Below are 21,604 nucleotides of genomic sequence, written 5' to 3' on the forward strand. Positions count from 1 at the left end.
TAGCCCCCAGGTTAACTGGGGAGGAAAGCGCAGCTGTCTAGACCTCTTGGGGGAGCGCTAAGCCTTTTGAACCCGAGAAAAGGAAGAAAGACCAGAGAGTGCTAGGGAAGCTGCCCACTGCTCTCACCTGCCCCGGGGCAAGAGGGCGGCGAGAGGAAGGAGGAGGAGGAGCCAGCAGTGGGCCGGGCTGGGGTAGGGAGACAAAGTGAAACTCCTGAAAGTAGCTCAAAGCGTGGAAGGCCTGGCCCAGGGAGGGGCATTTGGCGGTTTCCCCTACCGCTCCCTGCCTCCTGAGGCCGGGCCAGCTGGGCGGCCGCCAGCGGTTTCCTCCTAGGGGAGCGGGCGGGGGCAGATCCCGAGCCTGGACAGCGTGGGGGCTCCGATCCCGGCGCTCGGGCTGGGTGGCTGGCAGCACCCGGGGAGGCTGCGGCGCTCCTCGCGGCCCTCTCCCGGCCCATGAGGACAGCTCCCCATGGCTCTGAGCAAAGGGCTGCGGCTGCTCCGGAGGTTCGATGTCTCCGGGGAGAGCAGCACCCTGCTGGAGGCCCGCAGCCGCCCGGACTGCCTGCTCTTCGAGGCCGGCACGGTGGCCACGCTCAGTAAGTGCTCTCCTTCCTTCCCCCGATCCGGGGCGCGGACCTTCCTGGGCCGGGCTGGCACGTCCTGGAGAGCCGGGCAGCGCACGGGCAGCGCCCCTGGGGGAGGGAGATCGCTGCCCGGGATGGGGGAACAGAGGCACTGCCCGAAAGCTCGCCCTGGGGCTGCTTGTCCAGGGTCTGCGGTACGGGGCAGCGTGGTGCCCAGGGCAGCCTAGCCTCGTGCCGGGTGGACACTCCGGGAGTGGACTTCTCTTTAAAAACCCAAGAATGAAGAGGCTTGGAGCAGCTTGCGGTGTATGAGTGGGAGGGAGCTGGGGCTGTAGTGTGGATTCCAGCGCCCTTCCAAGTCAGCTTTAGAGCCCCTCGGCTCAGACCTTCTCTACAGTGACTTCTCCCCATGCTGCCTCTGCCCAGCCTGGGTTTGGGTTTGCCTGCTGGGCTGGAGGGATCCTCTGTGGGTTACGGGAGGAGGCGGTGGGGGGCATCACCAACGCCCCAGCAAGGCGAGCGCAAGCCTTTTTTGTCTTACTTTGGTGCCGGAAACCAGGAAATACTAACTATGATCTGAAAGATTTGGCCTCTATAAAGATTGGGCTGCTGTGCCAACTCCGCGTGTGTGTTTGTATGTATGCATGTATGTGTGTGTGTGTGTATCTCCCTACACCTGTTTTTGGAACAAATGATTACAGTAGGAAATATTGTGAGCCGCTTGGGTAATAGGTACATTGGTACATGGGTAATAGGTACATTATGGAAGCCTTGCTGCTTCAGGTCAACAAAATACATGGTGAAGAAAACTCAGCACACTCGAGTACAGAGTTTGGCTGGCTGTAAGGACCAGCACTAGATCCTTGCCAATACAATGGGTACATTTCTGAGTTCTTGGTGGCATCGAACTTGACCTTGATCTCTAAATACTGTGATAAGTACACATTTTTTTCAGGTAAAACCACCCCGGTTGAGTTTGCCACTAGCATCTGTGTGAAGGATTCAAGCAGTAAGTACTTCTAAGTGTTCTAAATTAGTCAGGAGTGTGGGACTTTTTAAAAACTAATTTTTTTCCAAGTGTAGATAAAGCCAGAGATTCCACTTTACAAGCTTGCTGAATTTGTGAGCTTGTGCATATATAATTGGTTAAACAATGAGTGGAGAGAAAATGCCATGTTTCCTATATTTTCTTGAAATTTGTGTGGCATGCTAATTTCATTGCATGCATTGGTAGATGGTTGTGTAAACATTTTTAGTATATAAACAGTTTGATAGGTGTATGAGCTATCTGTCCAACTAAACTGTAAACTTTTTAAAGGTACCATTTCTTTAGTTAATCTTTTCCTCCCCAAAAATGTCATTAAAAATGCAGTACCTTTTTTCTGAGATTTTTTTTTGTATGCACAAGTTTTTGTTTCTTTTATTCTTTTATATTCAATTGGTTCACCTCTATGAAATGCAAGCTCCTTGTGGGCAAGGGCTGTTTTTTCTATGCTTTTTTTTTTAATCTTCCTGTTACCTAGGACAGTGCTTTTCACATGATAGGTACTTAATAAATCTTTGTTAAATTGAGAGCTTTATGTAAAGTTCCTTATCTCAGTTCTAATCTGATAACTTCCATGTTCCTCTATGGAAGCCCAAACTGAGCTATTTGGTAGTATCTCAAAAGAGAAAAGAGATAGACATTTCCATTCCAAGTTTGATTCCCATGAACATTTTAGATGATTATTTGTTTTTTTGCTCATTTACCTAAACCCAGAGTAGGATTGCATAAAGTGACTTTTGAAAACATATACAAATTTGTATTTCCACTTAAAGTGTTAAGATATGCTTTTGAGAGAATGGGAGGAGGTGGTTTTACAGCAGTTAAAATATTCAGATAAACATCAACAACTTAAGATTTCATTATTTCAAATGTGAATAGCTCAGTTATGAATTGAAGCAACAGAAGGCACATTTTTCATTATGAAATTAATTTTGCGATTATGCCTTCCCAAGGTGTTTTTATATCAGTAAGCCAGATACCAGAATATTTCTTATGATAAAGAAATTGTCATATCAATCTAACCACGTCATTTTTTTTTTTTAGTCTTTCAAATTTGTCGCTTAACCTAGCATTGTGTGGTTTTGTTTTTCCCTGGAATTCTTAGGCTGGTATTTATGGTACACTGTTATCTTTATTTTTCTTAAATGAAATTGAGTTAACCTGTAGCATTTAATTGGTAGTACTAGCTTCAAAAAAGTCATTTCTTCATACTTCTCTGCTAAAGCTAGGAGCAGTCTTTTCCTAGAGAAGTAGTCTGTATGATCCTTTGAAAAATCAATAAAGTATAAGTTGATTAGACACAACAATGTTTGAAAAAATGATTTCTTCCCACTAAAAGTGTCCATTCATACAGCTTATGGGTTGAGTTTTCTTTGAGTTTTCCTCTCAGCAAAGCTAGAATGGTTCCATTTTTATTTTTTAATTTTCTTATATAAACAAAACTCTTTTTTTCTCTCTCACCTCCTCATTGGGGTTATTACCCTTGTAATGATAGGCATACTCAAGCAAAACAAAGTCCCATATAATTCTTTGATTTAAAAAAACAGCATTGAGTTAGAAGATTGTTCTGGAAGAATTTTTGCCACTGCCATTGGGTACTTTCAAGTTTCAGAGCAAAATGTCTTTTTCAGATTCAGTTGGCAGAGGCTTTGGGGCATCTCTGTTTTGTTTTTCTGTGCTCATTATCCCTCGTGATTTGCAGGTAGTTAGCTCAGTTTTAACACAGGACTAATGAAGTTACTGGCATTGATTGGATTCTCCCAAGTGAGTTTATTTCTCTCTTCTGTGGCCACAGAGGGTGCTCTTAATCCTGACTAGCCATCTTGCAAATACAGATTGTTGGTTATATGGGACTCCGGGTGAGAGTTGAATGAATCATCTTAAATCCATCTAATCTCACTTGAGGACTGGTTTTGATTACTGGCCCTCCCAGACAGCAAATTAGTAAGTAGCTTTACGGAGGGCCAAGCAGCACAATGAAAAGACAATATTGTTTAGTGCAGAGAACTGCGGATTTGGAATCAAAAGATCTGAGTTCGAATATTTGTCACTTCCTAGATGATGATGCATGCGCTTTTCTGCCATGTTTCCTTACCTGTATGAGGGGGATTGGAATAAATGATCTTTCTTCCTGCTTTAACATTATAAGATTCTATCACCTCGAGGGCATTTTACTAAGGTTTTCCAACCAGGGTTCAGACGTGATCATGTTCTTGACCTGACTTGTGGTTTTAAGAAGATATTCCAATGATATGGTCAGTTGCACCTGTTACTACTTGAGAAATCTGTAAAGAGATATTTGCCATGGGTCACTTAGCCAACCAGCAAAGCCTGATTGTTAAATAGGTTCCAAATGCCTTCTTCTAAAGGTTAGGGCCGAAAGCAAAGCCTTTTAAAGAGAAAGAAGCAGCAGACCTCCAAACACAGAAGTGACAGAGTGGAGAGAAAGGCAATGCTGCATTTAAAATCAGGGGCCCTGCATTCAAGGTCCAGCTCTGTCACATCATACCTGTGTGAACTTGGGGAAAGTCACAGCTTCTCTGTGACTTGTGAAGGGATTGGATTAGATGACCTTCAAAATACATTCCAGCTCTAATTCTGGGAAGCTATGCTGAATGTGGAGATCTGAGTTCAAATCTTGACTGATAATTACTGGTTGTATGATTATGGACAATCACAACATCTGTAAGCATCCAGTTTATCAGCTATACAAGTGAGATTAATAATAACTGTAGGACCCTCCTCAGAGAGATAGACAAAAATCTTAGTTCCATTTACTTAAAATGGTAATAAGATTTTTGGCTGGCTCTCTCTCTCCCTCTTCCTCTCTCTCTCTCCCATTCTCACTCCCACTCCCCTTCTCCCTTGCTCTCCTCCCTTCCCCCTCTTTCCCTTTGTCTGTGTATACACACACATAGATACATACACACACATATATGTATGTATGTATGTAAAAAAGCTTTGTAAACTATAGTCTATAGAAATATCAGTTGTTGAATTCAGGAGCTCTTCAAGGAAATTTTTTCTTAGTAAATTGGCAATGTAGGTGAGTGAAAAACCACATCTGGTGACTCACTTTCCCCTAATAAGTGATCTTCGCATACCATGCAGATTCTCTTGTTTGTATGTGGCAGAGTTGGGGTAGGGAATACCCACAAAGTTTTTATCATTGTATGAACTGGAGGATAAATGCTGCTCAGGGTTAATCTCTTTCTCTGCAGCCCACTGAATTGGTTAGGTCAGGGTAATGTGCACATCTGGTCTTGGGCAGCAAAGCCCCACCCCCCCGGGGGACAGACTGCTTCACTGACTTGTTTCAGACTGTCACTTCTGGAAGAGCCACCTCTGGATTTATCAGTGGTTGGGCACAAAATCTCCGGTAGCAACTTTCTTCCTGAAACTCATTCCCTCCCTCCTCTTTTCTCCAACTCTGTGTGGGAGTGTTTGTGCCTCCCACATTTGGTATTAAATCTGTCCACAGCGGGAGGGGCCTTGAACTGTTTAGTTAAGTTAATGAGAGAATGTCCCCAAATTACTTTGGAGCTTCTGGGAAGAAAGGTCCTGTGTAAACATGCAAGGTGACTTTTTTTTTTTTTTAAATCATTCTGCTCTGTTTAGACTAAGACTACAAAGTTGGGCTTCATTGGAATGAACAGAATGGTCATAAAGCAGGGGTAAAGGCTTTGTCTGATGGGAGACTGTTTTCGCCTTCCTGGAGTTTATGACCCAGCATTATTCTGTCAGGTTGGTGCCTTGAAGTTTGTCCTGCTCAGAATCTCCTGGAGTTCTCAGTGTATCATTCTGGTAGGGTTCCTGTAATAAAGATTGGAAAAGAAGGTGAACAAGGTGGGTCAGACCTATTTCATTCACTAGGAGAAACTGAATTGTAGCTACATGCTCTTTGAGCATTCATTTTACAATCTCTGTGGCTTACTCCTTCCCTAGTATCAGAGTCACCCCCTGCACCCTCTAAAGGCAATCCACTCCTGTGGCTCCCTATTGCCCCAGACTGAAATATAAAATCCCATGATGATTAAAGCCCTTCATAACCTGGTCCCTTCCTACCTTTCCAGCCTTCTTCCATCTTAGTCCCCTCCTTCCCCTCTCCAGTGACACTGGCTCCCTGCTTGTCCTCTGCTCCATCTCCGTACATTTTCAATGGCTTTTCCCCTTATTTCTAACTCTTTTCCTCCTCATTTCCATCTCCTGGATCCCTGGGCTTCATTCAAACTCAGTTAAAATCCTGCCTTTTACAAGAAGTCTTTTCCTAGGCCTCCTTAAACTAGTATAACCCTCTGAGATCATCCAGCAGCCAGGTGCTGGGCCTAGAGTCAGAAAGACTTATCTCCCAGGGTTCAGAACTGGACTTAGACACTTCATAGCTGTGTGACCCTGGGCAAATCACTTCACCCTGTTTGCCTTGTTTTCCTCATTTGTAAAATGAGCTATAGGAAGGAAATGGCAAACCACTCCCATATCTGTGCCAAGAAAACCCCAAATGGGGTCACAAAGCATTGGATGTGACTGAACTCTCTCTTTCTCTCTCCCTCCTCCCTCCAACCATTTTACCCTGTTCACATACACACACACACACACACACACACACACACACACACACACACACACACACACACTTTGTACATAGTTGTTTGCCTCTTCTCTCCCCTATTAGACTGAGAGCTCTTGAGAGCCTGTGTTTCTGCCTTTCTCTGTATCACCAGCCCTTAGCATGGTGCCTGGTACATAGTAGGCATTTAAACTCTTGTGGAGTTGACCATTATACCAACATTTGGTTAGTTTTTCTGGTTCTTTCTTGTATGAAATTCACCTGTAAGAGAATGATGTAAGCCTTAATAGGCTCCATCGGGTTGTTCAGAAAGAATTTCCTTGGATTGACACCTTTTAAAATCAGTTTGTTCACCATTAAGTAAGATTTGGTCTTCATCGTTCTTATGTGTAAGTCTGAAGTTTGCTGCACAAACTGAAATGTGTCCTGTAGCAGAAACATCTAGATGTGCCATCCTTTTCTAAACAAAGCAAACACTTTTGAAGGAATGGATTGCAGCAGGGAAGACAGACAGAGCATCTCCTGTTTTATAAAGGCTTTTCATAGCCTTTCGAAGAACATTTCTTAGAGGTTCAAGAGAAGGCCTGAGGCTCTTGGAGTGGAGATGAGTCTGTGCTGTCCTGGGTTTTCTCTGAGTTTGTGCTCTATCTCCAAAATAACTCCCCAGCATCCTGACGTCTTAAATGTGATTCTTGTCTGTCTAAATTCTCCCCTGAGGAGGGTTGCTGTTGGAGTAGTTGTATCCTTCTTACCTAGGATAGTGTAGGAAGGGAACTAGTTTACTGCACTCCTTCGCACCCTAATTCCACCCAGTTTTGGACCTAGAAACCATCAGCTCCAAGCCTTTAGCCATGGTGTCTCTAAGGGTTTCTTGGCAGCGTCCTTAGGAGTGCAGCCACTAACATACAAGAAAGGAATTAGCCCTGTTTTCTCAATCCCCAATCGGTACCTGGGCCAAGACATATTAAGTCCATGCTGGTGATGGTATCTGCAGCTAATGAAGAGGGGCAATGAAAACAAACCTCCAAAGAGGCCTCTCCAGCCTTCCTAGGATAGCTGCCAGTGGAAAGGGTGGAGTCCAGAAGGGTGAGAGTACAGGCCCGCAAACCGGTGCTCACCATCTCTCCTGAATAAGCTTGATAGACAAGCCATAGTTTGTGAAGAGGAACCAGAGCTTGAGGAGAGCAGCCCACCTTCACTTGCCTGTACAGCTGCCTAACTTTCATCCAATCTGTTCTATGATGTTTCAGAACCGAGAAGCACCAGGATTCATTCTCATGTTTTAAAAGGCACAGCAGTAACAGCTCATATTTGCATAGTATTTGATAAACTACTGTCCAAAATGCCCTCCTCCCAGCAGCCCCTTGGAGGTGAGACCTGCAGGCAGTCACTGCAGGATTTCTTTAAATAGTGTCATGGACTTAAAATAAGGTTGGCTTTACATGTAACTTTTCAGAACTGGCTTTTCTGTTGAGAACACATATCTGTGTGCTCAAAAAACTAAAGCCACTCTGTCCATTTGCCTTTGTGATTTTCACCTCTCCCCTAGCCTCTTAGTTATTTTTACTAGCTTATTTATATATGTTTTACTGTTTATAAAGAGGTTCCTGTACAATAACTTTATGATATGAGTCTCCGTTTACAGATGAGGAAACTAAGATCTGGGGAGTTAATTCACTTGCTAGTAAGTGGCAAAGTTGGAACTTTAAAAACAGGTCTGGTGTTCATTGCATCATGTATGTTTCTTGAAGGCAGAAGTAATTTGTTTTTGCCAGGAAGTTATTAATAAGTAATATCAGTCAAAGCTCACCTATGGTAGATGTGAGCAAGCTGCAACATATAGCCAAATAAGGAATTTCAGAAAACAGGAATAAAAGATGTCACCAAGAGAACATGGGCAGGTAGCAAGGGAGAAGGATGACTGGTGGACACTTCATTGGTATTACATGTATATATATATATATATATATATATATATATATATATATATATATATATATATATATAAAATTTATTTTTCAGTTTTCAACATTCACTTCCACAAAAATTTGAATTCAAAATTTTCTCCCCATCTCTCCCTACTCCCCTGCCCCAGGACAGCATGTACCCCATCCATCCCTTCTTCCAGTCTTTCTTCCCTTTTATTACCACCTGTTCTCCTATCCCCCTCCCCTCTATTTTCCTGTAGGGAAAAATAGATTTCTATGCCCCATTGCCTGTACATTTTATTTCCCAATTGCATGCAAAAACAGTTTTTAACATACATTATTAAAGCTTTGAGTTCCATATTCTCTCCCTTCCTCCCTCCCCATCCACCCTCATTGAGAAAGGAAGCAATTCGATATAGGTCATACATGTGCAGCCATGCAAAACACTTCCATAACAGTCGTGTTGTGAAGGACTAACCACATTCCCCTCTGTCCTGTCCTGCCCTCCATTTATTCCATTCTCTCCCTTGACCTGTTCTCCCACATTAGAGTTTGCTTCTGATTATTCCTTTCTGCAATTTGCTGTCCCTTCTATTATCTTCCTTCTCCTATCCTGTCCCCCCTGCCTTCCTGCAGGGTAAAATAGATTTCCATACCAACTGAGTGTGTGTTATTCCTTCTTAAGCCAAATCCCATGAAAGTAAGGCTCACTTATTCCCTTTCATCTCCCCCCTCTTCCCCTCCATTGTAAAAGCTCTTTCTTGCCTCTTTTATGTGAGATGATTTGCTACATTGTATCTCTCCCATTCTCTTACTCCTAGTACATTCCACTGAACAGTACATTTTATTTTTTAGGTATTCTCTCTTCTTGTTCAGCTCACCCTGTGCCCTCTTTCCATGTGTGATTCTTTATTTTAATCCTATCTCCTTCGACCTCTGGACTATTATATTCCAAGTCCTTCTATCTCTTAGTGTAGAAGTTGCTAAATCCTGTGTCATAGTGGTTGTATTTCCCTAGTACTTGGAATTGTTTCTTTCTGGTTGCTTGTAAGATTTTCTCCTTGATCTGGGAACTCTGGAATTTGGCTACAGTATTCCTAGGAGTTTTCCTTTTGGAGTCTCTTTCAGTTGATTGGTGAAATCTTTCCATTTCTATTTTACCCTCTGTTTCTACAATATCAGGGCAGTTTTACTTGATAATTTCTTGGAAGATGATGTCTAGGCTTTTTTTTTTAAATCATAGTTTTTAGGTAGACCAGTAATTTTTAAATTATCTCTCCTGTATCTATTTTCCAGGTCAATGTTTTTCCAATGAGATATTTCACATTGTCTTCTCTTTTTTTCATTCTTTTGGTTTGTTTTATAATTTCTTGGTTTCTCATAAAGTCTTTAGCTTCCATCTACTCCATTTTAATCTTTAAGGAATTATTTTCTTCAGTGAGTTTTTGGATCTCCTTTTCCATTTGGCCAGTTCTGCTTCTTAAGGGATTCTTTTCCTCATTGACTCTTTGGACCTTGTTTGCCATTTGGGTTGTTGTTGTTGTTATTGTTGTGTGTTTGTCCTTTGTTTTCAGAGAAGACCATGACATCAAAGGAATGATGACATGACTTGCACTTGACTTTGTTTTGAGTGAAGGAGGGCTGTGCAAGGTCACCACCCTCACTGTCTCCTCCTGAGCCATGTCATTTTGTTGCTTCTGCTGCTTTAGAATTTGTTTAGAGTCATTTTCTACAGGTATTTTAAGGGCTTTTTGGGGAGAGCTCAAGCAGGTATGTGCTTCTATTCTGCCATCTTGGTTCTGCTCCCCATTGGTATCTTCTTGATGTCAGGAAAAACTAAGGATGGCTTCTAGCCATTGAGTTGGACCTCTGTGATGAACTTAGGGTTAGTCATGGACAAAAGTTACAGACAGCTTGGGCAGGCATGAATGGGTTAAAATCTATACCACTGGACAGACTATCCAAATCAATGGAAAGGGTATTAATAAAAGCTACTCAAATGTATATGAATTTTAGTCAGTCTGATATCTTTCCAGAAGATATAACAGGTTGAGTGAGCAATGCCATAATTTTGCAAATAATAAGGACTTTATAAATGCTCTCTGGAAATACTCCATTGGATAGTGTAAACAGCTTTGTTTTTCCAGTAAAGATGGGAATGCTCCAATCTTTCATGACATATAACCTGGAGAAAATCTGACTCCAGTGTGTCCAAGGAATTGCTTCTAATTTATGAGCCACTGGTAGCCTGCTTCTGAAGAATACTGACCTGGAAAAATCAATGTGGTTATCATAAACCCTACCCCATTACTTGCATTTTGAAAATCTACTGGTTACACTCTTCCAAAGGAAGCAGTAAGGTACCCTGAGGGAGAGAGAGGAGTTGAAATATGCCCCACCACCCATTTGGATCCTGATGAATATAGCTCAGGCCCCCAAATCCAAGAGACATGAGAACAAGCCACCCCCCTCCCACACCACTGACCCTGTTTCTAGTCCAGACTCCTCAGCCATCCCTGAGGGGGAGTAACTTTGGAGAAGGGGCTTCCTTTCCTCACTATTGCCACCATCACCAGCTGGTGATCAGCTTGCCACTGACTGACAAATAGGTAAGCCCAAGAACCCCAGGGGTGAATGTACCCGCTCCCAACTCTTGTACTTGCAGCCCAGAACCCATAGTCATCCTCCTAGGAAGCAACCCCTGAGAGAATGGGATCTGGCAACTGCTGAGTAGCGTCCACCTCAGCAACTACAACTCCTCAGGCCTCAAAAAATTTCTCAACACCTCATTCTTGCCACTGTCAAATGGTTCAACACTGGAAATGGATATATTTTTATCAGTGGGAATGGAATTAGAGACATGCAATGATCTGCTTTGCACCCTGATATGTCCTAAGAATCATGAGACCTTCCTGATTTGCTGCTGAAGCCTGTTATATTATTACCTGTCCCATTGGAATGTGTGATCTCCCTGAGAGGAAGGCCTGGCTCCTTCTTCATTTGTATCCACAGTGCTTTGCTCATAGTAAGCACTTAATAAACACTTTTTCGTTTTTTTCATTTCCCATTCAAGAATTCAGAGAATTTCACCATTTGTTCATAAGAAGGTGACTTTTCACTCATCAATTACACGTGTGCTATCTGGCTACTCAAAGGAAACATTAACAAGTACGTCTTCCCTTGCTGTAAGAAAGCATCTAACTCATTAAAAACAACGGGGGTGCCACAAACAATTTTTCCAGAAGGCTGAAAACAGTGGAATGAGCAAGTGGTCAAACTATTTGGATAGAAATAAGCAATAATGAGCACAGAACAGTCAATCTCAGTATTTAATAGATCTACACTCTCCTGGTGAATAATGAGCTAGATGAATGAATCTACCTGAATAGATAAGGAGAGGACTTTCATTTATCTAGTGTTTTAAGGTTCTCACTGTGCTTCTTTAACAACTCTGTGGAGCTAGGTAGGACATGTGTTATTATAATTGCACAGTTGCTTCTCATCTTTAAAACATATGAAAGGCACTGTGATGTAGTGGTTAGAGAGTGTCATCCGGACTGGAACAGTCTCCAACTTGTGAGTAGCAGGATCTAAACAAAGTAAGCTAAAGACAGGAGAGCCAGGAATCAAATAGCAATTTCAATTTCAAAATGAGGAAAACAATTTGCAAGCAAAGACACTTGTGCAGGAACCCTGCCCCTACTGGGGGGACCTGAGGCAGCGTAGAGAGATCTCAGTACTTAAAACCAATGCTTGTGCAGTGAGCTGTAGCTCTGACAATCAGGGGTAGCAGCAAAAAGGTGATAAGTTTGATTTATAGCAGAACTTCATGACCAGAACGTGGGTACTGCAGGTGCTTGTAAGAGCTCAGGGAACACCTCATGCTGATATGAAACAATTCTGGGATTTTGCTGGGACTGAGATCATCTGGAGGGTGAGTGCAAAGGATTGTTGTTACACCAAGCTTATGGGCACAGCTTGCTTGGTGGGCCTTAGCTTTGGAAAAGCTCTTCTTGAGAAGAGCCAAACATTGACTAAGTGAGACTTGGGCTGGGACCCACTGTTGGCCAATCAAAGAGAGCTATCAACTCCCTATGACGTTTTTCATGAAGCCTACGGTTGTATTACCTCTTTTAAAATCCTAAGAGAATGACAAATTTAGCATTGCCGAGGACCCTTGTCCAAATCCTTCATTTTAAAGATGAGGAAACTGATAGTAATCCTTACCCTCTCCCACAGTTCCCTTTATTATAAAAATATTAGCTGTCATTTTAAGGATTTTGACTACATCTACCCAAGGTACTTTGTAAAGTAAATGGCAGTTTCTATTTTGGCCAGAAGCCCTGAGGGTCTTCCCCCTCCCAGACTAATTTTATTTATTTTTTTTGACTGGGTAAAAGAGGCCATTCTTTGCCTCATTTTTATATATAGCTTTAATCGCTGAATGGGAGTTGCCTCAAAGTGAGACCTATTAAAGACCTTAGTTGAAAAAGGCCAGTGTCTCCCGCTGCATTCAGGGTCATCTCCAGTTGTCCTGATCTATAACTTGCCACTGGACCCAGATGGCTCCAGAGGAGAGTGAGGCTGGTGACTTTGCAGAGCCCTGACTCAGTTAAATCCATTTCATCTGCAAGTCATGACATATCCTTGAGGTCATGGAAAGGACAAACAATAACACCAACCAAGAGCCAACTTCCAAATTGGGTTCAAGCCTTGTCTCTTTTACCAGCTATATGACTCCTCACAATTCACTCTAACTCTCCATACTCCTAGATACCTAAGACTGTAAATTGCAGAACTGTGTGAAGTCTGCCTTGGTGAAGGACTCTCTTTCCTAGGAGTTCTCTAGGTCAATGAAATCCTAGGTCCAGAAGAAAAGAAAAACATCTTTAAGGAAAGTGATTTGCTCACAAAGATAGTAAGCATCAGAACCAGAAGAAAGTTATCACCCATGAACAAAGGGAATGCCTTTCCTTGTTGAGTTGGGAGATAAAGCAGAAGTGAATCTCTACCAGATCAAAGCTTTCTGAAATCTCACTGCCTATCTTTGGGTAGGTTCCATAGCAGCCTTTCTGCTGAGTGCAGCATCTAATTATGTCCTCTCTACTAGTAGTAGATGCTTAGATGCCTGTTGATTGATGATATAAAGAGAAGATAGACTGTGCATACCTTTGGGTTGATCTAGACAAGACCTTATTGCAAGTTGAGGGCTGATAGGGATTAACTAAATTACTTAAGTTTAACTTCTATAATTTTTTTGTGTAATCTTTTTGATATGGCATAAGTAATTGTACGGAAGAGAGAAAAAAACTAAGCTTCTTATCAATAAAAGTCTGATTTGGTGTCTTGCTAAGTGATGGCAATCACAAAGGGAAATGTTGGCTGTCAGAATCTCTTAGCTGAGTAATTTATAGTGGATGGGTACACTTCTAGGTTTCTTATTCTGGCTAAAAGATTCTTTTGGACCTTTGTTCTTGCAGTAACTCTGTAGGTTTAAGAGCCAATCTGTGGCTAACTGACCTCAGCTGCAGCCTTGGGGATAAGATAGAAAAGAGATCTAGGGAGGGGAGGCTCTACCCTTGTGGTAATTGGGTTCAAAGAGAGTGCTTTCCATTTTTTTCCATTTTTAAATTTTAAAAAAAAATTTTTTTTTTCATTTTTTCCCTTTTAATAGTACTTTATTTCTTCCAATTACACGTAAAGATAATTTTCAGCATTCATTTTTTGAAAGATTTTGAGAGAGAGGATTCTGGGAAGGTGGAGCAAGTCAGAAAATTCCAAACTCTCCAGATTTCCCCCATAAACAAGATAAAATAGTGCCTCAGGGTGAACATAGAGTTAGAAACAAGCAAGAGTTGGCGCAGAACAGTGGTCCTGAGACAGTAGCAAAAGATCCGAAGAAAAATCCCAGGACCTCAGTTTGGTCCCTTGGAAGGGCAAACACCTCCAGGTTAGTTCCCTTGAAACAGCAGCTGGCTGGGTTGGGAGGTAGCCTTGTCCTCAGCCACAGGAACTTTCACTTCCTGGACAGGACAGTGTTGGGAGTCCAGTGTCTGAGCTGGGGAAGATTAAAGGAACCTCTGCTGAAAAGGGCCGCCAGACCCAGCTGTGCTATTAAGACACCGGAACACACCCAGTGAGTGCAGAAGCAGGGTGGGGACATGACTGGCTGTAGGCACTTACATGAGGGCAGAGTCCTTGGTTTCAGTTCCAGGCCAGAGGGGAGAACTGAAGGAGGATCTGAGACCAGAGGCACCATGCCCCCGACTCCAGAACTAGAGGTGATTACAAAAAATAAGCTGCTACAAATTAAAAAAAAAAAACAGGCAAAGGAGGGAATCCAATCATAGAAAGTTACTATGGGAATAGAGAAGACTGGGGTTCATCTTCAGAGGAGGATACTGAAGCAAAAGAAAGCCAAAGCAAAAGAAAGCCTCTCCTACCCCAAAAAGTAATGTCAAATGGTCACCTGCCCAAAAAGAATTCATAGAAGAACTTTAAAAAGACTTTAAAAATCAAATGAGAGAAATGGAGGAAAATTTATTAAAACTAAGAACAATTCAAGAGAAAACAAGCACATTATGAAAAGGAAGTCAGTCAGTTAGAAAAGGAGATCCAGAATCTTAAGGAAGAAAATGACTCCTTCATAATTAGAATTGGCCAATAAAGTATAAGACACTAAGAAATAATAAAATATAAAAAATGAAAAAAATAAAAGAGTGTGAAACATCTTATAAGAAAATCAAATGATCTGAAGAACAGACCAAGAAGAGAAAACATGAGAATAACTGGACTGCCTGAAAGCTATGATCAAAAACAGAATCTTGATACAAGAATATTAGAAATACATTAAAGAAAATTGTACTGAAGTGTTAGAGCAGAGGGAAAAGTAGAAATAGAAGAAATTCACCAATCACCACCTGAAAGAGATTCTACAAGGAAAACTTATAGTAGTATCATAGTCAAATTCTGAGACTCCCAGCTCTAAGATAACATATTACAAGCAACAAGAAAAAGAAACAATTTAAATATAGCAGTTCCACAATTAGAATCACACAAGACCTAGCAGTGGGGACGCTAAAAGAGCCTAAATCTTGGAACAAAGAGCAAAAGAACTGGGGTTGTGGCCAAAAATATCATACCCAGCAAAGCTAAGTATAAGCCTGAATGGAAAAAATGGAAATTTAATGAATTGACACACTTTCAGGATTTTTTAAAAAAATAAAAAACAAACCTGAATTTAATAGAAGATTGGGCATATAAGGTCCAAGAGAAATATAAGGCACATATCAAAGATTAATTTTAAGAAACTCAATAAGGACAGACTGTTTGCCTTTTATATGAATAGTATAAAACGTATATCCTAGATTGTTATTAGTAATTGGATAGTTTGTAAGAAAGGTTCAGGCAGACTTGAGTATGTTATGGTTTTGAAAAGTAGAACCATTTAGGAACAAGTAAAAAGAGTAATTATTCTATACTGACAGAGAGGAATTAGATGGGGGAGAGGAGGGCTGGTAGTTCTGGCAACCTATTTTCATTTAGAATGTGTTTAAGAGGAAACAGTAGGGGGCAGTGGATAGAGCACCAGTGCAGGAGTCAGGAGGACCTGAGTTCAAATCTCAACTCAGACACTTGACACTCACTAGCTGTGTGACCTTGGACAAGTCACTTAAACCCAACTGCCTCATCCTGGGTCATCTCCAGTCATCCTGATGAATATCTCGTCACTGGATTCAGATGGCTCTAGAGGAGAAGTGAGGCTGGTGACCTGCACAGTCTTCCTTCACTCAAAACAAAGTCAAGTGCAAGTCATGTCATTATTTCTCTGATGGCATGGTCTTCTTCAGCAACGAAGGACAAACACACAGAAGAGGAAATGATATGTATATATCTAGCATGGCATAAAAGTCTTCTAAATTTAGAAAGAAATAAAAGGCTAAAAGGATGGGGGGGGAGAAGATAAAGGAGGAAGGAGGGAAAAGATCAAAGAAAAAAGTGAACAGCAGAGAACAAAAGAAAACTTAGAAGCAAAGAAAATATGGACAGCTCTTAACACAATACATAGTATTTATTATATAGGCTTTCTTGAAATGGAATTTTATTTCTGTATATTTTGGATCCTTTCTTATATTCAGCTGTGCACATAGCAATGCTATTTTTTCCTTTCTTATTTTGCATTTGCTTATATTTCTTTTTCTTTTCTTATTATGTGCTTGTTTTTGTATTTAAGTTTAAAATAAATTAATTTAAAAGAAGAAAGATTTTGAGTTCCAAATTTTTCTCCCTTCCTCCTTAAAAAAAATTTTTTTTAAGTGAAAATGGTGTGTATTTGGACTTCATTAGTTCTTTCTCTGATGTGTATTGTATCTTCCATCATAAGTCTTTTGGAATTGCCTTGGATCATTGTATAGCACTTGCTTTCCGTTCTGTTGCTTGCCCATCGCAGGCTGTAAGAGTAGGTGGGGTTGATCTCAGCTAAAATCCCATCTCCTGAATGAAGCATTTCTCCGTCTTTCCCTTTGAGTTATTTTCAATTTGTCCTGCATTTATCTCATTTGTACAGGGTTGTTTGCATGCTCCCCACCTACCCCTTCCCCCCCAAAATGGCCTTTAGTGAGTCTTCCAGCACTTAGCACAGTGCTTGGCATATAGTAGACACTTAATAAATGTTTCTTGACTTGATTGCCATCTCTTCTGAGCTCCGATAACAACTGACCTGTATGCACACACAATTAATAGTTAATTATATGCTGTTTCTTATTGTTCAGCCAGTGTTTCAGGTACATCAGTCTAATTTCCTCAACAGGTGCTGATTTATAATGTTCTACTTACTATAAGCTCTCAAAAGTGGTTACTAATTTAGTAGAGGACTTGTAAGGTTTCTGAAAGAGTCTGGCTTATTTTTTTCTCTGTTCATCTGAAATACCAGGCACAGCATTAGGCACATAGTTCCAAAAAATGCTTTTTAACATGTTTTATTTATTTTATTTTATGGAATAAAGCAAGCATTTTCAAAAATAGTATAATTTTTAAAAAGATGATTACCCATAAAACTGCATACCTTGGGTAAAATAATGTGGCAAAGAAAAAAAATCATAACTTGCCTTTGAGTCTCCTGGGGGGTGAATCTAGAAACCTGATGGGTTTTTCAAAAATTACTGTACATTTTCAGATTTCTAAAATATGATGCATTGCTTTCCTCATGCCACCACTTTAATACCAGTTGCTTAGGAAATGAAATACACTTTAAGCTAAAAATTAGAAACTGGGAGGAAAGGATTTATTAAAATGTCATGAGCCATGCCAATTTAAGAGATGCCTCAGCATCTTTTAAAGCTGCTCCAAGTGCCTGTTAATACCCTTTTAAGTTCTTAAACTCTAGAATCAAATTTACCTTTCATTGCACTGGTGCCCCTGCCCCCCCACAACCTCTTTCCCCTGCCTTTTTAAATAACCATTTGGGTTGCCATTGGTTCAAACACTACTCTTGTGGTCTTGTTGCTTCCCTTTCCTGTGGTTTAGCTAAGGCTAGACTGTGAAGGCTGCCATAATATATAATTCCTAATGAGGTCAATTAAATATTTCATACTGGAAAAATGTGTATTTTTCCTTAAAGAGATGAGACACCTCTCAGTATCATCTACAGTATCCCTATTGAGGGGAAAAACCACGTCAAGTGGAACAGCTAGACTCCCTTCTATGGAATAAAAGATCAGAATAGTATCAGATAAGCACCAGTCAGTGCCCTGGATCTGGGCAGAGGATTTTATATGAGCCAGCTCAGCTTTCAGTTCCATTTACTGAATTGGGCTCTATTCAAGTAATAAAAATTATCTTAACCTTTTTGTTTAAAGGATAAAGGTAAGGACTTCTGAAAAGTATAGATTGAGATTGACTACCTCCTCCCCTGGTATGCCTGCCTGTAATGTACCTGTAGTGTCTGGGGGTTTCTTTCAGCTGTAGGAGAGAGAGTAGCCAAAGGGTCAGCAACACCCATTCAATGGCATTTGCCTTGGTAACATGGGAACATTCTCAGCAGAGCTCTCTGGAGGGTAACCATTGTGTGCCTACAAAATAGACGAAGATGCAAAAAACCAGGAGTTTTCTATTTCAGAGACACCTACTTGTACCCCTGTTTGAGCAGAGTGACTAACTATTATGACTGAAGAGTGCTTATTTCCCTGTGATGTGCTTCTTTTATAGTTTATGTAGAGAAGAGTAACTGACTAAAACTTTGTGGGCTGATAACTTATTTTAATCTAATGTAGGATGAAATGTACATGCAGTTTATCCTTAAGATTGATTGGAAGCATATATGATCAGTCATATAAATTTATAAGAATACAGAGCAAGAGGGAGAGATAGAGACAGAGAAAAATAGAGAAAAACAAAGAGATCCCCTACCTCACCCACCAATGACTGAATCTCTTTGGCAAGGTTCATGATTTACTATAAAGAAAAGGGGTTTGCTTAGTTTCAGTGGGTCAGTTCAATTCAACAGATGTTTCTTCTTCTTTAAAAAAAAGGTATTTAGTATCATGATGAGATTATTGCATTTAAAAACATAGGTGCAAAAAAACCTACATTAAAACCCTTTGTTGAAATGCTTTCCACTTTCCATGGAACAGAAACTAAAATAACCTGTTATACAATTAGTCACAAATACTGTCTGATGGTTGCCCCCCTCATACATAAAAAATCTTGTCTAAAATGTGTGTGTTCCAATAGTAGCAAGTAGGCCCTCCTGCTTCTATACTTGACTAAATTCACCAGTCTATTATAACCTGTAGCTTCCTTTTCCACCAAACTTTCTTTCCTAACAGTAATTAAAATCTTTGGCCTCTGCTGTAACTACTGCTAATACTGGAATTACCATAGCCACTTCCATTTTGTGGTTTGACAAAATGATGGTCCTCATAAGGGCCAGAGTTCTTGCTTCTAAAGTTTTCTTCAGTTATGGGACCCAAGTTTGAAGACTGCTTGTAATTTCCAAAGGCATCATTGCTTCTACCATTTTCCAGGCTGTTTCCATCACTGCTCAATCCACTGTAGACATCTCTACATCTTCCCTGTCCTCTACCATCACACCTGCCATCAAAACCACTATGACCACATCATGACCTAAGTTCTTTTTTCCAAAGCTTCCTCCATTGCCTAAGCTAATTCTACCCCTTTGATTAGATGAAGCATTGCTTAGACCAGCATTTTCTCACTTAACAGTTCTGGTCTTTCACCGTGTATTTTTTAACTGACAACCTTAGAGTTATGGTCATCAAAAGTCATAAAAGCAAAGCTCTTCTTCTTGTTGTCTCCATGATCTCAATGACATTAACCTTTCCATACTGTTTAAGGTAGTCTCTGAAGTATGTTCCTTAATACTACCCACAAAGATCTTTTTCATGGTTAAATGAGTACCTGTTCTTTGAGAATCCTCTCAGGAAACAGCATTCTTTAGTTCATCAACTCTGCCATCAACTTGGTGAGGTTCTTCTGCTTCATCATAGGTAACAAAACCCAAGCCAGAGCAAAGCTTGGTATTTGGATCCCTCATTACCACACAACCATTGTTCAAAATGGATCCTTAGACCCCATCTGTTGACTTGGAATTCAAGGATCCTTGGATTTGTGGCATATACACTTTATCGATCCTCTTTGGATAGCATGAAGGACAAAGAGACAGACATTTCTTCTCTGAAGTACCAAGGCAAGAAGATGAAGAAAGAGGCTAGGGCATGGACAAGAGATATAAGGAATTCAGTGATTGGAGAATGACTTGGGGGAAGGGAAAGCATAATGCCTTTACTCTACTTGGACATGAAACTTTTTGTGTTTATTCTCTAATTATCACAAGTACCCTTTAGACAATCAGGTAAGATTTCTTAATGTATCTTTTTCTTTCCTTTTTGCTCTTTCTCCAATTTTCAAAGTCTTGACTTCTGAGAGACTAGGGGAGGAAATAAAGCCTCATTTTCATCTAGCAACAAAATACTCTCTAAAAAGGCTTAGTCTGAAGAGACAAAGATAGAAGGAAATAATCAATGGGAGGTAGCTCTGTATAGTGGAGGGAACATTATTATTAGAGCTAAGCTCTAATATTATTAGCTCTTTGACTTTGGCCCCCTGAGATCTAGTTTCATTCTCTGTAAATGGGCATAGATACTGGCATCCCTACCTAGTAGATATTGTGAAGATCAAATGAGGTAATATAGTGGATTTAAAGTGTTTTGTGGGGCAGCTATGTGGTGCAGTGAATAGAGCGCTGGCCCTGGAACCAGGAGGACCTGAATTCAAATCTGGCCCCAGACACTTGATACTTGCTAGTCGTGTGACCTTGGGCAAGTCAGTTAACCCCAACTGCTTTGCCTTCTTTCCAAAAAAAAAAAAAGTGCTTTGTGAAGTATAAAAAACTATACAAATATCAGCTATAGTCCTACTTTCTCACCTCTCTTTTACACCTAATAGGTGCTTAATTAATGCTTTTTGGTTAAAACCAAGTGTGAACTCAGGACATGACCTTTAAAATAATCATTATTTGGCAAGCCAGGGTTAATGTTCATATTGGTTTTTGGTAGCTTAAATTTCTACTGCGTTCTGGTGATGCAGGCATTTAGTTGAATTGTCAAAGGAGGACTTCAGTTTGAGTTTTTTCCTTCTTGATTTCCATGAGCGTCTGTCAGCAGGCATGGCAAATATCACAGTCAGCTCTGGTCTTATTGTGGTAAAGGTTAATGAGTCAAGACTCTTTGGCCTAACAGATTTTTTTTGGTTAGCATAAATATCTTATTTTCATCATATAGGAAACAAAACCTTCCACTGTGTGGTGGAAGTATGTGTAAGCTCTGTCCACTTCACACACTCTTCCTACCTTGAAATTTTACTTAACCCTGACTGGTTTTTAGTTAATGCATATTTCAAAGGCCCATTTGAAAATTGGCACTCCTTGAGGAGGAAGCTGGCCCCAGGCTTTTGAAGTCAGTTTACCAAACTAAGCATTCCTATACTCATCTTCTTTCTTTTGCTGACCTCTCAATAAAGAGGAGCCACAACTCCAATTTTCAATAAAAGTCTGAAGATTTTAAAAACAAGCTGTCTAACACCCTCACACGGACAATCAAGCTCCTAGAAACTCCAGTGTTTCCCTATTGCCCCTAGGAAAAAGTACAAATAATGTTGTTTGGCATTTAAAGCTGGCATGATCTATTTCTAGCCTACTTTTTTCCTCAAACTTATTCCACATTATTCCCCTTTGTGAGCTCTGTAGTCCAGCCACCCTGACCTGTTTGCTGTTCCCCATTGGCAAAATTCTATTACTTGCTGTTCCCTATTTGTGGAATTCTTTCCTCACCTCTATATCCTTGCACAGACAGCTCCTTGGTCCTGGAATGCACCCCTCACATCAGTCTCTCAGAATTCCTGGGGCTTCCTTTACAGCTGGATCTAGAATGCCATGTTCTACAATAAGTCTTTTCTTGAT

General features: G+C 40.8%; 1 protein-coding gene across 3 annotated transcripts in view; it reads left to right on the top strand.

The window, feature by feature from the left end:
- The first annotated feature begins 205 nt into the window (after positions 1 to 205).
- SYNJ2 (synaptojanin 2) overlaps positions 206 to 21,604 on the top strand; it is a 139,630-nt gene continuing 118,231 nt past the window's right edge. For 2 of the 3 annotated variants that reach the window (XM_072643788.1, XM_072643789.1), the window contains exon 1: positions 207 to 599. In XM_072643788.1, the coding sequence (XP_072499889.1) occupies positions 473 to 599 (127 nt within the window). In that variant the 5' untranslated portion in view covers positions 207 to 472. Of the gene's footprint in view, positions 600 to 21,604 lie in introns of all 3 variants that reach the window. The other variant, XM_072643790.1, reaches the window with a different exon arrangement.

The sequence above is a fragment of the Notamacropus eugenii genome, chromosome 2 (genome assembly GCF_028372415.1).
Source record: "Notamacropus eugenii isolate mMacEug1 chromosome 2, mMacEug1.pri_v2, whole genome shotgun sequence".
NCBI lineage: Eukaryota > Metazoa > Chordata > Mammalia > Diprotodontia > Macropodidae > Notamacropus > Notamacropus eugenii.